Here is a 15,773-nt window from a genome sequence, read left to right as displayed (position 1 = left end):
GTTTTTACACACCTAACCAAAGTGTTAGAAGAGGCAGCAGTTGCTATTCCTGAAGGGACAGCAAAGCAGTTGTTCCTCGGCTTCACAGAGAGTGGCTGGGACTTTAAAACCCCATTGTTTCTGGAGGTGACTGAAAATGACTCAGTAGAGCGTAATTCTCAGCAAAGAAGTTCTATTTATTTTTGCCAGTCCCTTCACACCCAAGAACCTTAAAGGAAACAAAAATGTATTTCTAAATGAACCCTGTACTTCTAAGGCTCAACTTTGGTTGGCCACCCACGGCTTATTGTCTGCAGGCTTCGTCAGGAGCATCTGGGTATAAAGATGTAAAGTCTCGGTTCTTCTTTTCCAAGATGGTCTTCATTCTCAAATGGAAGCACCTAACTTTTCTTGAGCCTCTCAGTGAGCATAGAATTAATTCGATGGCTGGAACATAGGTACATGGGAACAATGGGGGTTCTCAGGGATGTGATGTTAAAGTAGTTGGAGTTGTAGGAGGACTGTAGAGGTGTTATCAGATACAAATTAGAAAACTAAGTAGTCCTGATGGTTCTGGAGTTGAACCCATTTGCTGAGGGAGGGATATTAGATGTGTCTTTTGATTTCCCTCCATTTCTCTCTTTAGCAGTCTGTTAAAAGTAAAAAGAGAAAGAAAATGGCCAGTCACTGCAAGTGAAGCCAAGTGCCAGGTTTCTTGTCCTTCCCAAACCACGTTAGGGTAGGTGGGTGTTGGCCAATTTCAAAAGGGCTGTAGACTCTACCCCTCAAGGAGCCCACTCTCTGCCCCGGCCTCATACTTTCTCTCACTCTTGCTCTCTCCCCTTTGGCCTTCATTTAGTCAATACTAACCATAGGAACAAAAGTCGTCGTCACAGGTATTTTCCAATAACACCTTCTTTGTATCCCAGGTCTCCATTCTCTTTTTTGCCCTGGATTCTGAGATTATATAGAAATGAAAATGGATTTCGGTTTTAGAGAGTTGAGGGTAGTTGCCGACATCTAGAAAAATGTTTCCTCTCTTCTTTTACCGGATTACTTCTACTCAACTCTCATCCCCACTCCCTGTCCCCAGAGTAGTATCTATCTCCTCTTTAGTGGCCCTGGCCAAGTTCAGAAACCTCCATGTAGGTCTAACATTCCACGGCTCCAGGGTTGCCTGAAGGACTATCCTCCTGCCTCAGCCTCCCAAGTAGCTGGGACTATAGGCGTGCACCACCATGCCTGACTAATTTTTTCTATGTATTTTTAGTTGTCTAGCTAATTTGTTTCTATTTTTTTTCCAATAGAGACATGGTCTTACTCTTGCTCAGGCTGGTCTCAAACTCCTGAGCTCAAACAATCCACCTGCCTCGGCCTCCCAGAGTACTAGGATTACAGGTGTGAGCCACCACACCCGGCAATTTTTATAATTTTTAAATTTTTATTTATATATTAGAGACAGGGTCTCACACTGTTGCCCAGACTGGAGTGGCCTGATTATAGCTCATTGCAGCCTTGGACTCACAGTCTCAAGAGATCCTCCTGCCTCAGACTCCCGAGTAGCTGGGACTACTAGCACATGCAATCATGCCTGGCTACTTTTAAAAATTTTTTTGTAAAGATAGGGTCTCACTATGTTGTCCAGGCTGATCTCAAACTCCTGGCCTCAAGCGATCCTCCTGCCTCAGCCTCCCAAAGTGCTATGATTACAGGTGTGATCCACTGCGCCTGGCCTGTGATTAACTTTGGATGTAGCTCAGGAAGTGAGAGTACTGGCTTAAAGTATATTCACATTTTTAAATTTTTTTTTTTTTTTGAGACAGAGTCTCACTCTGTCACCAGGGCTAGAGTGCGGTGGCATCAGCCTAGCTCACAGCAACCTCACACTTCTGGGCTCAAGCAATCCTTCTGCTTCAGCCTCCCGAGTAGCTGGGACTACAGGCATGTGCCACCATGCCTGGCTAATTTTTTCTATATATTTTTAGTTGGCCAATTAATTTCTTTCCATTTTTAGTAGAGACAGGGTCTCGCTCTTGCTCAGGCTGGTCTCGAACTCCTGACCTTGAGCGATCCTCCAGCCTCAGTCTCTGAGAGTGCTAGGATTACAGGCGTGAGGCACCATGCCCGGCCTAAAGGTCTCGATGTGTAGATTGAGAAAGAGAAGGAAGGAGGGAGATAGCCAAACTACCCTCCATAAATGTTGTGCCAGTTTGTACTTCTGCCACTGGAAATCATAACCTTTAAGAAAACACTATAGTCATCTAAAGATCTTGTGTCAAATAGTGATGGGGTATCATACTGGGCTACCAAAAGGTGGTTCCCAAGCACTCTCCCTGTATTCTTTCCTTAATCACAGAGCATAGTATATAAAAAGAATTTCTGGCTCAAAATTAGAATACTACTGTGTTTTCCCGAAAATAAGACCTACCCATAATATAGGCCCAAACAGGATTTCTAAGCATTTGTGCAATATAAGCCCTACCCTGAAAATAAGACCTAGTGATGGGCGTGGCTACTCAGCATATCTGTACAACCCATGCATTTCCTTGAGGAGTAGTAAAGAAGACAAGCAGCCCTTCTCATCTGCCCCATGAGAGCTCTGTTGTTCGACATGAGAGATTGGGGCCAATGGTTCTAAAGGAAATAGAGTCACAAGAAATTCAGGATGGAATTCAGGATTTGGAGAATTATGATGATGTTCCAGAAGAAGACAACTTAACTATATTTGAGTAAATGTAGATTGTTATAGCATACTTAAAAAAATAACACATCCCCTGAAAATAAGCCCTAGGGTGTCTTCTTGAGGAAAAATAAATATAAGACCCTGTCTTATTTTCGGGGAAACACGGTATTATAGAAATTGGGAGGGAAGGCCTGTATATCTTCTCTAACCACTGATCCAACATTACCTTCAAAAAGATTGTCGTCATTATACAGAGCTGGAGTCTGTAGGTCTTTGCGTCGATTATAGCGAAGCTCATTAGTTCTTTTAGCTCTGTTTCTCCCAGAACATTCACCTTCCTTCATGGGTTCATCTATAGCAAAGGTTACTGATATGTTCTTTTTAGGCCTGAATCTTAAGCCTTCTTTCTGTACAGCAAGAAGATGGGGAGGAGGGAGAGTAAGTTGGTGTCCAAGAGTTCAGGGGTTGGTCCCTGGACACGCTTGAAGCTCTCACTTGGGGGGAAAGGGGGGTAAGAGCAACATATGTAACCTAAACATTTGTACCCCCATAATATGCAGAAATAAAAAAAAGAACCATTTACCTGTAGGATTGACTTTAGGGGCCTAGCATCCACTGGGTGTTGTCCTAGATGCTGTCTTTTCTCTTTGGGTATTCTCATTCTGGTGGTAGAGAAGCTGGAGAAGATGGAGAGGACACAGCAGTAGTAGAAACAGACACACTTTAAGCTTCTTTATTTATTGCAGCTACTACTCCATCCCTGCCATATGCTTTGGGTCAGTGACGGTGACAACAGAGCAAGAGGACATGTAGGCCTTTTACTCCTCAAAACTTTGATCACCTTCTGTTTTCTTTTTCCAATTTTCAATATTTCTGTCCTTCTAATTATTGGGAGGATTGGAGAACTAGAGGCTGAGAATGTGGAGCAGTTCCATGACATTCATCTGTAGAATAATGCCAGGGGGCTCCTTCAGGGGCTCATCTTCCTTTTCTCCTCCACGTGGCAAATCGGAGAATAAAGCCCTGTTTTAGAGAAGCTCTAATGCTAATAGGTTGGCTTTACCTTTATGAAACTCATGGCACTCACATGACTGCTCTAGTTGTGCCAGGGATGGGGTGTACCTAACTATATTGGAATGTTAGTGAGTACTGCCCTAGCCCAATTTGGGCCAACTGATGTTGAGAGACTTGCTCAGCGCCACTCAGAATCCAAGCATCTACTAGAACTCCCTGCTCATGTGGAAGATTGACTCCTGCTTCTGTTCTTATCAGTAAGTCTAATAGAGGCATCTCAGTACCTGTCTGATGAGCATCTTTCTCCACATCTTCGGGAATGCCTGGAGGCTGGGATGTTCGAGATGGGTGGTGGTTGGCGAGTACATAGCTCTTCATGTTTGTCTCTAATGACAGCTAATAGCCAGCGCAGCCCTTTAATTATGGGTTGATGGTTCCTCCTTGGAAGATTTCGGATGGCTGAACATGGCTCCTGTGACAAAAAAAGAGAAGAGAAGGCTTCAGACCTGGAGCCTGGGACCCCTGAGGCCCACAGGCTCAATCACTGTCATCCAAAGAGCAGAGGTACACATAAGGTCCGCTGTGCCTAGAGAGGCTCTGAGATTTCCTAGGAGGCACTCAGTAGTCACCTCTGAGGAGGTAAATGAATGACACAAAAGCTAAGGTCCTTTAATAAAGTGGTTGTGGTGTCTTGGATGTGTGACCTTGAGCAAGTCACTTAGGGTCTCTGAGCCTTAGCTTTTTTATCCATAAAATGGGGATGTTAAAACGTCTAACTTCACAGAGCTATTTTGAAGGCAGAATGCAATACTTGTTATCACCATCGAGTCAGAAATCATCACTGTATATGTTGCCTTGTAGGGGTGAGACTGTGCCCCAAACTCAGCATATGAGGCTGATTATGGAAGGGGCCAAGGGCTGTCTCGGCTGGGCTCAAGAAGAAGAGGGAAGGAATGGGTTGACAACTTACCACGCGGCACAAGGAATCGTACTCATTCACTAGCCTTTTCAGGAGTAGATATTCAATAATATCACAAGGTAGGAGGGCATTCTTCTTGTCTTGTTTATTTGCCAGGCTAGAACAGGCAATAGGTGAAAGAGAGAGAGAATATATGAATGAATTGCTTACTGGAATATGAACAGATTTGGAGTTTTTATATCCTCCCAAACTCTGTTCAAGGTCTAGTTGGAGTTGCTAATGAGGAATGAAAAAGGAAAAAAGGGATTTGGGCACTCACTCTAGCCTGGGCAACAAAGTGAGACTCTGCCTCAAAAAAAAAAAAAAAAAAAAAAAAAAAAGAGATTTGGGCTGGGGGGGGGTGCAGGTGAGAATTGACTGGCCACCCGAATTGTCACGCTGAAATAAGTACTGTTTACATAACTCTTAAGCAATCTGCTCAGAAAATAGGCCACTGGCATTGATACAAAATAGGAGTTGTTCTCTGCCACCATGAAGTCTCAGTTTCAGAGACTGGAACTAGAAAAGATTAGAAGAAAGTTCAAGAAGGCAGTCTTGAGGAAGGAATTGGGGGTAGTAGATCCAGATATCACTTTCCATTCCCCTCCCTCTCCTTTTTCTTTTTCTGAGACAGAGTCTCACTCTGTTGCCCGGGCTAGAGTGCCGTGGCGTCAGCCTAGCTCACAGCAACCTCAAACTCCTGGGCTCAAGCAATCCTGCTGCCTCAGCCTACCGAGTAGCTTGGACTACAGGCATGCACCACCATGCCTGACTATTTTTTTTCTATTTTTGGTAGAGATGGGGTCTCGCTCTTGTTCAGGCTGGTCTCGAACTCCTGAGCTCAAACGATCCTCCCACCTCGGCCTCCCAGAGGGCTTGGATTACAGGCGTGAGCCACCACGCCCGGCCTCAGTTCCCCTTTGATGCTTACCTTCAAATTTACCTTTGTATAGTTAGGTAACATGTCCCCCATGGCAATGTGTGGTAGAAAGTGGCTCTTGAAAACAGCCTCCAGAGAGCTGGGCCACTCCACCTCACTAAGCCTAAGGGAACAGGAGGTCTGGCTGGGTGTGACAAAGGGACCACCCAGCCCTTCATTTCTATACTTAAGATACAAATTGGGAAGGAAAAATAGGACACAAAGGCAGAATCTTACAGTAAGATGGGTTTCCCTGCCACTCTTTTATCAGACAGCAGACGTGTTAAGATGATCTTGACTTCCTGCATGCGTTCTATGTCGCTGGAATCCAGGACAAAAACAAGCCCGTGTGCCCGTGCATAGTAGTTTGGCCAGGTTTCTCGGCCTTTCCGATCTCCATTCAGGTCATAGATGGAAACTTCATATTCATCTAACAGGAGTGTAGTCAGTCCTGATTGCACACAATTGTCTATCCTACTGGGAAGTACTATACATAGGGGGAGAGAGAAGAAGCAATCACAAAGCAGGAAAATATAGATATGTCAAAGATTTTGTTGAACCTTGATTAGTGCCTGCTCTGAGAAATCCTTCTGAACATCCTCCCACCCTGCTCATATTCACGGGTTCATCTTCCTAAACCACTGCTTTGCCCATATTTACTCTTCTGGCTCAGTAACCTTAAGTGAGTGCCCACTGCTCCCAGATAGAAGACAGATTTTGTTGCCTCCTAACCTGGAAGACCCATCTTCTAGCACTCTAACCTGACTGGTCTAACCACACTATCCCTGGTACACACCCAGTTTGTTCCTCCCTCTACTTCTTTGCCTCCACTCTACATGAATGCCATGTTCTTTCTTGCCTTGGGTCTTCACAAGATGTCATTCCCTCCACTTAGAGCACTCTACTACTCTTTACTTGTTTAACCCCTCTTTTATTGATTGATTGATTGATTGATTGATTGATTGATTGAGACTGAGTCTCGCTTTGTTGCCCAGGCTAGAGTAAGTGCTGTGGTGTCAGCCTAGCTCACAGCAACCTCAAACTCCTGGGCTCAAGCAGTCCTTCTGCCTCAGCCTCCTGAGTAGCTGGGACTATAGGCATGTGCCACTATGCCTGGCTAATTTTTTCTACATATATTAGTTGGCCAATTAATTTCTTTCTATTTATAGTAGAGATGGGGGGTCTCAATCTTGCTCAGGCTGGTTTCGAACTCCTGACCTCGAACTATCCATCCGCCTCGGCCTCCCAGAGTGCTAGGATTATAGGCATGAGCCACTGTGCCCGGCCAAACCCCTATTTTTTAAAATATCATTTTCAACCTTGTTTATTCTAGAAAGTTTTCCCACACACCACAATTCCCAGTCTGGATGAGGTAGCCTATCTTCAGGGCTTACCATTATCCTAGTATATAATACAGTGTTATAAATTCTAGGGTTTACTTATCTGGGTTATAAACTGCAACAGGGCAGGAACCCTTTCAGTTTTATTCATGATGCCTAGCACAGCAGTTGGCATGCAGATACTTAATTTAGATATCTCCCCCAAATCTCTCTCTCCCTGTCCCTCCCTTTCTCCTTCCCTCCCTCCCTCTCTCTTTCTCCTTCTCCCTCCCTGCCTCTCTCTCCCTCTCCCTGTGTGTGTCTCTCTCTGTCTCTCAAACTGGTCCTTCACCTCTTTCTGTGCTTGCCTTGTCTCCCTAGCTAAAAATATAAGCCATCTGAGGGAGAGCCTCTGTATTACCTAACACACAGTAGGTGTTCAACAAATGTTTATGGTGGCTAACTGTGGATAAGGGTATGAAGTCGTCTTCTACATAATCTCTTCCAAAACACCATGCCAGACTCAGGCACATTTTCCCTTTAAAAGCTGTGGCCAGAACATAAAATCCCATAGGGCATTCTGTACCTCATTCAGCTCCCATAGGAAAGCAGTTCAGGGGGCACCCGCTCGGCCTTGTGGGGGCCGCAGGGACTGAAGGGGCAAGGTGCTTGCAGCAAGGGTGGGGGAGACCCTTCAGGGACAGGTCAGCAGGGTTGGGGGGATTGGGGAGGAAGTCATTGAGGGCTTGGGTACCCCAAGGCTTCGGGGTCCTGGGGGGACAGTGGGGTTGAGGGGAACCCTGAGTTGAGATCAGCGGGATTCGGGGAGTCAACGGAGGCCTAAGTGATTAGTGGGGCTGGAGAGGTCGTCCTGCGGAGGACAGTGGGGTTAGGGGATTTCTTGGCGGGGGTCGCAGCGGGGTTGGTGGGGTGCTTTGGAGCAACCAACAGGTGCATGGAAGAGGAGTGTCAACGGGCTCCTGGAGGCTCATTGGAGTTGGGGGTAGCCAACGGGGATGCCTCTGGTGGTGGGAAGCCCGAGAGGGGACAGTCTAAGAAATGAAGCAGATGGAGTCTGTCACTTGTGAAGAAGGGGCAGCTTAGACTCCAGAAAGGTGGGTCTGGGAATAAAATGAGTCATATACCTATCAGGTGGTCTCAGATACCCCAACATAGGTGCCATCAAATACCCCAAACACATATCAGACATCCAAGCAGGTGCCACCAGATACCCAAAACAAGCTTTGAGGTGTCACAAAAATATGTCAAGCATCCCACCTGGGTCCATCAGACACCCCAAAATACATACCACACACCCCCAATACAGATGCTGTAATAAAAAAATTTAAAAAAAAAGCAGTTCAAAATGACAGTTTGTTGTTTTTTTTTACGCATTCCAATCTGTTGAACTGACCGTTCTGACCTAGCTCTCTTCCCACCTTAGGAGCAAAATGATTTTATAGATTCTCTACACCCATATCTGGGAGTATAAGACCAAAATCAGTGACTTCTTATGGTCTCAGATTTGCTGTGACATTTTCCATAGGATTGCCAAAATGAGTCATTAAGCTGAGAAGTTAGTAGTATGTTTTCAGATCTTTGGAAATCTATGATTACACTCACACTTATGAGTATATATACATGTGTGTGTATATGTATATATTATCATTATGTTTTAATGTGATTTTGTAAACACCTGGTATCATGTTAGTCAATGATCTTTTAAATTATAGCTTTCAGATAACATATAATTTTCAGTCAACTTTGATGTGATACTTGCTGTATATTAGACTACTTAAAAATAATAAGTGAAGGGCCAGGCATGGTGGCTCACGCCTATAATCCTAGCACTGTGGACCAAAGTGGGAGGATTGCTTGAGCTCTGGAGTTCGAGACCAGCCTGAGCAAGAAAGACTCCATCTCTGCTAAAAATAGAAAAATTAGCCAGGCGTGGTGGCACACGCCTGTAGTCTCATCTGCTCAGGATGCTGAGGCAGGAGGATCACTTGAGCCCAGGAGTTTGAGGTTGCAGTGAGCTATGGATGACACCACTGCACTCTACCCAGTGTGACCAATTGAGACTCTGTCCCCCCAAAATAATAATAAGTGAATAGGTTAAAACTCTAAAGGTAATTTTAAAATTTTGTTTTCTGCTTTAAGACAAGCTTTATATTATTTTTTTTCCCTGTCAGAGAAAACAACATTTTCCCTAGTTTTATCTTTCTACTTGAATCCTTACCAATTCTCAATAATGCAGTCTGGTTTTGGTGAACCCTAGATGTCATGAGCAGTTGTTATTTCCTCTGTTAATTTATAAACACCCTGAGGACAGGTGCGGTATCTAATTCATCTCTACATCCCTAGCAGAGTGCTTCATAAAGGATGGTTTGGGGACCACATGCTTCAGAGTTACATGGGGGTGATTGTTAAGGCCTACCCTAGAGCAAATCAATTGAAATCTCTAGGCTTGGGATCCAAGCGTTTGCATGTTTAACAAGCCCCCTATAGTTAACAAAATCCCAGGTGATTCTTCTACACCTTAAAGTTTGAGTACTGCCCGAGAGAGCCAGGAAACTCATTCCTGGTTGTGTCTCAGCATCATCTAACAGCATCTCAGCTTGTTAAGATGTAGATTCCATGAGGCCTCTCCAGACCGAAGCATTTGAATCTCCACATCCAGGATAAGTAGGTTTGAAAGCTCCCCAGGTGATTCTAGTCATTGGTTCTCAGTAGTCACTGTTCTCCCTGATCACCTGTGGAGCTTTTTAGACCTATGACACTAGGCCTCATTCTCTGAGGGTCTGATTCCATAGATCTTGGGTGGGGCTCAAGAATCATGTTTTTTTAAAAAGCTCCCCAGGTAATTGAAATGTATAGCTGGTTTGAGAGGCACTAGTCTAAATGTCCTCATTTAGGGCACCTGCTTGAGCTCACACTTGAGTTTCTTGCCCCATGTGACCATGCCAGGCAAAACATTTATAGTGAATGATGTCATCAATAATAATGGTTTGTGTGCCGACATATGTTTTAGCTGGCATTCAAATGTGCACACAAGCTACTACTTATGGATTGGAACTTCCTTCCCAGGCAATTTTCTGTTCTTGGCAGTCATCTTAAAAACATTTCGGGAGTGTATAGGACAGAGGGAATCTCATCAGTGGGGCCACAAGCTGAGAAAAAAAAAATTTGCAGGAGTAGGGGAGGTGAGCCATTTGATTTTGAACACAGAGCAACCTACTAGATTGATTCTAGTGGTCCTACATGGAAGAGGTGGCCTCAGACATTCTTCAAAATGTGACATCAGGGCCTATTAAAAAATTCTCTGTGAATGTAGTCGCAACCATAAACCAATACACTTATGAATCACCCCCAGGGTATTCACTGAGCACCAGGCAAGTTATGCAGTAACAAAATAAATTAAATAGACTCCAGACATTGTCCTCTAGGAATTAAAATGGAAAAGAGACACTGTTCTCATAAAGTAGCATACAGTTAATTCCAGATGAGTGCTTCCCAAAGCTGGCTGGCTATCAGAAACCCCTGGGGTGTTCTTAAAATATACATTCACATATTCCCACCCAGACTGAATGGGAATCCAGGGGTGAGGCTGAGTTGGGGCTCTAGAAAATTATCCCCACTTTTATCAGTAATTTTATGATTTATCCTGGCTTCTTGATTTTTCCTACTGCTGTTTACCTTCTTACTATTTCTGCCTATTAGAGAACTGGGAGAAGCAAAGAGTCAAATTTGCTGCCAAAAGGAGGGCTAGCAGGCTGAACCACTGGCTAAAATGTGGCGCCTGGAGCTGCCAGTGGGGCAGAGGAAAAAAAAGTTAGAAAAATGGCAGCATGTAGCCTCAGGAATGGTGGAATGGGGGAGAACGTCTGTTCCACAGATATTTATTGAGTACCTACCTGAAGATGCAAAAAGTATAGAGGCTAAAGATACAGAGATGAAAAGATCCATTACCTCTGCTCAAGGGGCTCACAGTCTAGGGAATGTGCTTGCAGTTGCGAGATGATATTGTGATAAGTACGTGCTAGAGGGATGCGTGGAATAGAGTGGGAGCCAAGGAAGGAGGCTCTGGGAGTTAGGTGAGGCTTTCCTGAGTTCAGGCTATGCTGTGAGTTGAGGCACTTGATTAAGCAGGTAGATAATGGTGGGGATGAAATGCTAGGTAGTGAGCCAGTGTGTACAGAATGCCGGGCCATGTGAATTAGAACGCAGTGGTGGCAGAGGGAAGGCAAGCATTTGTTTTGGCTGTATCAGAGGGCATATGTGGAAAGCATAGGAAATGAAGCTGGAGGAGGAATCAGGGATCAATTCATGGAGGGCCTTGTGTGGTGCTAAGGAACTTAAATTTTATCTTGAAAACAGTAGGGAACTATTGAACAATTTTGAGCAGGGGAGTGCTATAATCAGATATTTGCATTAAATCCTTCTGGTAATTGTGTGGACTGAATACTGGGGAGACAGTTGGAGGTGACGAGATCAGCCAGAAGGCTGTGGCAACGCATCAAGGAAATTGAAGAGGGCTTCAAGTAGGCCAGTGGCAGAGGAGTCAGGTTAGCCCTTTCCCATTCTTTGCTGAGGGCTGCCGGAGTATGTAAAACTTAGCCATGTCATCCCACCCCTTCATTTATTCAATAAGCATTGATGGAAGGCACCCTAATGCCAGATATGATGCTGGCCTGTTTGGTTGACTAGTAGTCAACTGGGCCTTCACAACTAGTATAGTTAAGCTTCCTGAAATTCTGTGTAACTGCTTTTTGAAATGTCAAGATATTAAACTAGAGATCTGGTATTCAACTTGCACATCTATGAACTGACATTACTCAAGCTTGAACTCTCTATATTAGCTGTCACAAAGAGTTTCATGTTATTAAACTTCTTTATCATCCCACACTTGTCTTTCTTATCTAGACCAAATTCCACTTCAATTGAGCTCTGAAACTAGACGCCATTTCAAATATGCTATCCTTCATAATTGACTGCAATGCTTTACATAGTTTGAGTTCATTCATACCAACACTATGAAAGGATTTTCAATTAGGATGTCTTGTGAAAGGAGCAGGTGACAGACATTACATAAACAGACTGATAACACCTGATGGGGCTGGGGGGCACATATGTGTGTATTGGGAGGTATTTATCCTCAAACAGTGGGAAACTGAGGGCCATGAAGTAATGCTAGGAGGGAATGATTATTAAATTAGACCCGGGAGTCCATGGGAGACCTACACCAGTGTCTAATGCTCTTAGTTCCTTACATCTTTGGAACGCCTCCACAAGAACTGTTTTGCCTGAGTTGTCCAAGCCAATGAAAAGTATGGTCACATTCCTGGAAATGGAAAGGAAAAATGAGCCAAAGCTTTAAAAAACAGTTTGTAAGCTAAACAAAGAGTTTTACTCCTTAGTGTTTGGGACTCTGCCTGCAGTTCTTACTCCCAATGCATGTACCATAAAAGCCCCAGCCAAAGTAGTAGAAGGTGGTATTGGAACCCCTCCCCAAAGCCTCCAAGGATGCTTTTCTACCCTGATTCACTTACGTTGTAGAATTGGCCATCATCTCTCCACCCTGGCCCCAATCTTGCAGACACTGCTTAATCACTTTCCCTAACAATATGTAATTATACAGATTTGTCCCTTGAGGGACAGATACATGGAAGGAAATAGTGGTATAGGGAAAAACTGTAATCCTACCTTCGTGCCTCCTCAGTTGTCCTTAGCCGAGACCAGCAGGAGGTTAGTAGCCGGATCATGATTCATGTTTCTTAAATGTTAAGGGCAGAAAGTAAATGAGAAATCAATTGCCAGACATGTGCATTGTTTTGGCTCTTATGAGTAATGCTCCTATAAACATTCGTATATAAGTTTCATTTCTTTTGGGTGCATACCTAGTCATTGCTGGGTCATATGATAAATCTATGTTTAACCTTTTGAGGTTGCCAGACTGTTTTGCAAAGTGACTGTAACATTCCTACCAGCAATGCAAGACGGTTCCAATTTCTCCACATCTTTGCCAACACTTGGTTTTTTTGTTTATAGCTATCCTAGTTGGTGTGAGGTAGGTATCTTATTGTAGTTTTGATTTACATTTCCTTAATAACTAATTACAGTTGGCCCTTGAACAATGTAGGTTTGAACTGCATGGGTCCAATTATATGTGAATATTCCAGGCATGTAAAACCCATGTATACAGAGAACCAACTTTTCCTATACATGGGTTCCACAGGGCTGACTGTGGGACTTGAGTATGTATGAATTTTGGTACAGTTTTGTGTCCAGGAACCAGTTGCCCATATACTGAAGGATGACTGTACGTTGAAGCCCTGGTTGGGTTAGCAAAGCATTTCGGTTGATGCTTAGTTGGGCTTTGCTTCGCTATCTAATGAGCACAATTTACGTGCCAGCTTATTAATGGATAACTTAGCAGGGTTCTGCAGAGTCATCCAGTCATACACTGTTTTGGAAAATTGCCACTCGCAAATACATTTCACAGCATTTCTTAGAACACAGCTCGTTCCCTAGGAGATCATTAGACTTCCCATAAGGACCTCCTGGAGAATGGCTCTGGCTTATGCCAAACAAAAGGGAAACCTTATATGTAACCAAAATGTTTATACCCCTTTAATATTTTGAAATAAAAAGTAAATAAATAAACAAATTTGTACACAAGCAAAAGGGAAACCTTATATATGGCCTGTGATCAAAACCAACCTTATTCCAGCTTTGCTCATGAAGCTGATAAAACCTGGAGCCTGAAACACCAGAGCCTAATTGTCTGAGTTTCATGATATCCATCTACCTTTGAGAAGAGGCCAGTAACAGCTTCATGTCTATTTCCTGATAATTGGCAGAGCTTCCTAGCTTGATCTTGGGCTCTCTGTATTTGTCAGTGCCACCAAGAAGGGTCAAATTGGCATCACACAAGTTCTTCCTTTACAAGGAAGGGTAGATAGGATAACCAAATGGGAAAACAAACTAAACCAAGGATTACTGATCCTATCTTTTATTTCCAGTGCCTCTTCTGGGTAGCCTGAAGAGAAATCACCTAAGTTAAACCTACCATTCTCAGATATCTTATCTGTAAAATGAAGATGATATATTTTGCTTACCTTGAGGTGGTTCTTTATCTGATAAGAACTTGTTCTTTTGGATGAAAGATGTAAAATGTATAAAGTAATAGGAAGGTAGATTGTGCTTTCTAACCTTCTTGGCAGATTCACACAACTCAGTCCTTCACTTATAAAGGGTCTGGCAACATCCTAACAATGGCTGTGAGGGTTCTGACATATCTATGGCAACCACTACCTGGTTCATAACAACCAAATTCACATCTCCTTACCTTATGTGATTATAGCTAACTACTAAATGAACTTTTAGTCATCACAGTTTTTTTTTTAATTTTACAAAACATTTATATATAATTTACTGTGTGCCAGCATTCATTTAAGCACTTTATACATATTAATTCATTTAATCCTTATTACAACATGTCAACATAGGAACTATCATTCCTATTTTTAAGAGATGAGGTTCATAGAGAGGCTAAGTAATTTGCCAAAAGTTACCCAGGTAGTAAGTGGTAAAGCCAGAATTCAAACCTAGGCAGTCTGGCTTCAGAGTCTGTGTATTAGGTCAAAGGTGTCAACTGGTTGTGTGAGTGAGAAGACTTTAGATACCAGAGAAACTGCCTCTGCTCTGGGCCTCTCTATCTCTTCTAGCCGAACTGTATTATACTTATTCTTTTTTAGTGGACTTTTTTTAAAAAAAAGTAAACTTTAGGCCAGGTGTGGTGGCTCACACCTGTAATCCTAGCACTCTGGGAGGCAAGGCGGGCGGATAGCTCAAGGTGAGGAGTTCGAAAGTAGTCTGAGCAAGAGTGAGACCCCGTCTCTACTATAAATAGAAAGAAATTAATTGGTCAACTAATATATATAGAAAAAATTAGCCGGGCATGGTGGCGCATGCCTGCAGTCTCAGCTACTCGGGAGGCTGAGGCAGGAGGATCGCTTGAACCCAGGTGTTTGAGGTTGCTGTGAGCTAGGCTGATGCCACGGCACTCACTCTAGCCTGGGCAACAAAGCAAGACTCTGTCTCAAAAAAATAAATAAATAAACTTTATTTTTTAGAATGGTTTGAGATATACAGAAAAATTGCAAAGATAGTACAGAGAGTTCCCATATACCCTATACCCAATTTCCCCTATTATTATTATTTTTTTTGAGACAGAGTCTCACTTTGTTGCCCAGGCTAGAGTGAGTGCCGTGGCGTCAGCCTAGCTCACAGCAACCTCAGACTCCTGGGCTCAAGCGATCCTCCTGCCTCAGCCTCCCGAGTAGCTGGGACTACAGGCATGTGCCACCATGCCCGGCTAATTTTTTCCATATATATATTAGTTGGCCAATTAATTTCTTTCTATTTATAGTAGAGACGGGGTCTCGTTCTTGCTCAGGCTGGTTTCGAACTCCTGACCTCGAGCAATCCACCCGCCTCGGCCTCCCAGAGTGCTAGGATTACAGGCATGAGCCACTGCGCCCGGCCTAGTTTCCCCTATTATTAACATCTCATGTTAGTATGGTGCATTTGTTATGATTAATGAACCAGTATTAATACATTATTATTAACTAAAGTCCATACTTCATTCATAGTTCCTTAGTTTTTACCTAAATTGTTCAGACTTTCTTTATTTCTGATGACCTTGACAGGAGTACTGATCATTTTGTGGAGTGCCCCTCATTTGGTATTTATCTGATGTTTTTCTCATAATTAGACTGAAGTTATGTATTCTTAGGAGGAAGACCATAGAGGTAACATGTAATTCTCATGAATCACATCAAGGATATGTGCTATCAACATTACTTATCACTGATGATGTTAAACCTTGATTGCCTGGCT

At 43.4% G+C, this 15,773-nt stretch overlaps 1 protein-coding gene across 1 annotated transcript; it reads right to left on the bottom strand.

Annotated features, from left to right (window-relative positions):
• Positions 1-540: 540 nt before the first annotated feature.
• ARL13A (ARF like GTPase 13A) lies at positions 541-14,078 on the bottom strand. The gene is made up of 10 exons (XM_075999279.1): positions 13,991-14,078; positions 12,576-12,645; positions 12,143-12,213; positions 5,791-6,040; positions 4,647-4,752; positions 3,961-4,148; positions 3,246-3,339; positions 2,889-3,069; positions 850-936; positions 541-629 (listed from the first exon to the last, which is right to left on the bottom strand). The coding sequence occupies exons 2-10, from the start codon at positions 12,632-12,634 to the stop codon at positions 622-624; spliced, it is 1,044 nt and encodes a 347-aa protein (XP_075855394.1). The 5' UTR covers positions 12,635-12,645; positions 13,991-14,078; the 3' UTR covers positions 541-621.
• Positions 14,079-15,773: the final 1,695 nt, after the last annotated feature.

This window comes from Microcebus murinus, chromosome X (genome assembly GCF_040939455.1).
Source record: "Microcebus murinus isolate Inina chromosome X, M.murinus_Inina_mat1.0, whole genome shotgun sequence".
Lineage (NCBI taxonomy): Eukaryota > Metazoa > Chordata > Mammalia > Primates > Cheirogaleidae > Microcebus > Microcebus murinus.
This window is presented reverse-complemented; position numbering and strand designations above follow the sequence as displayed.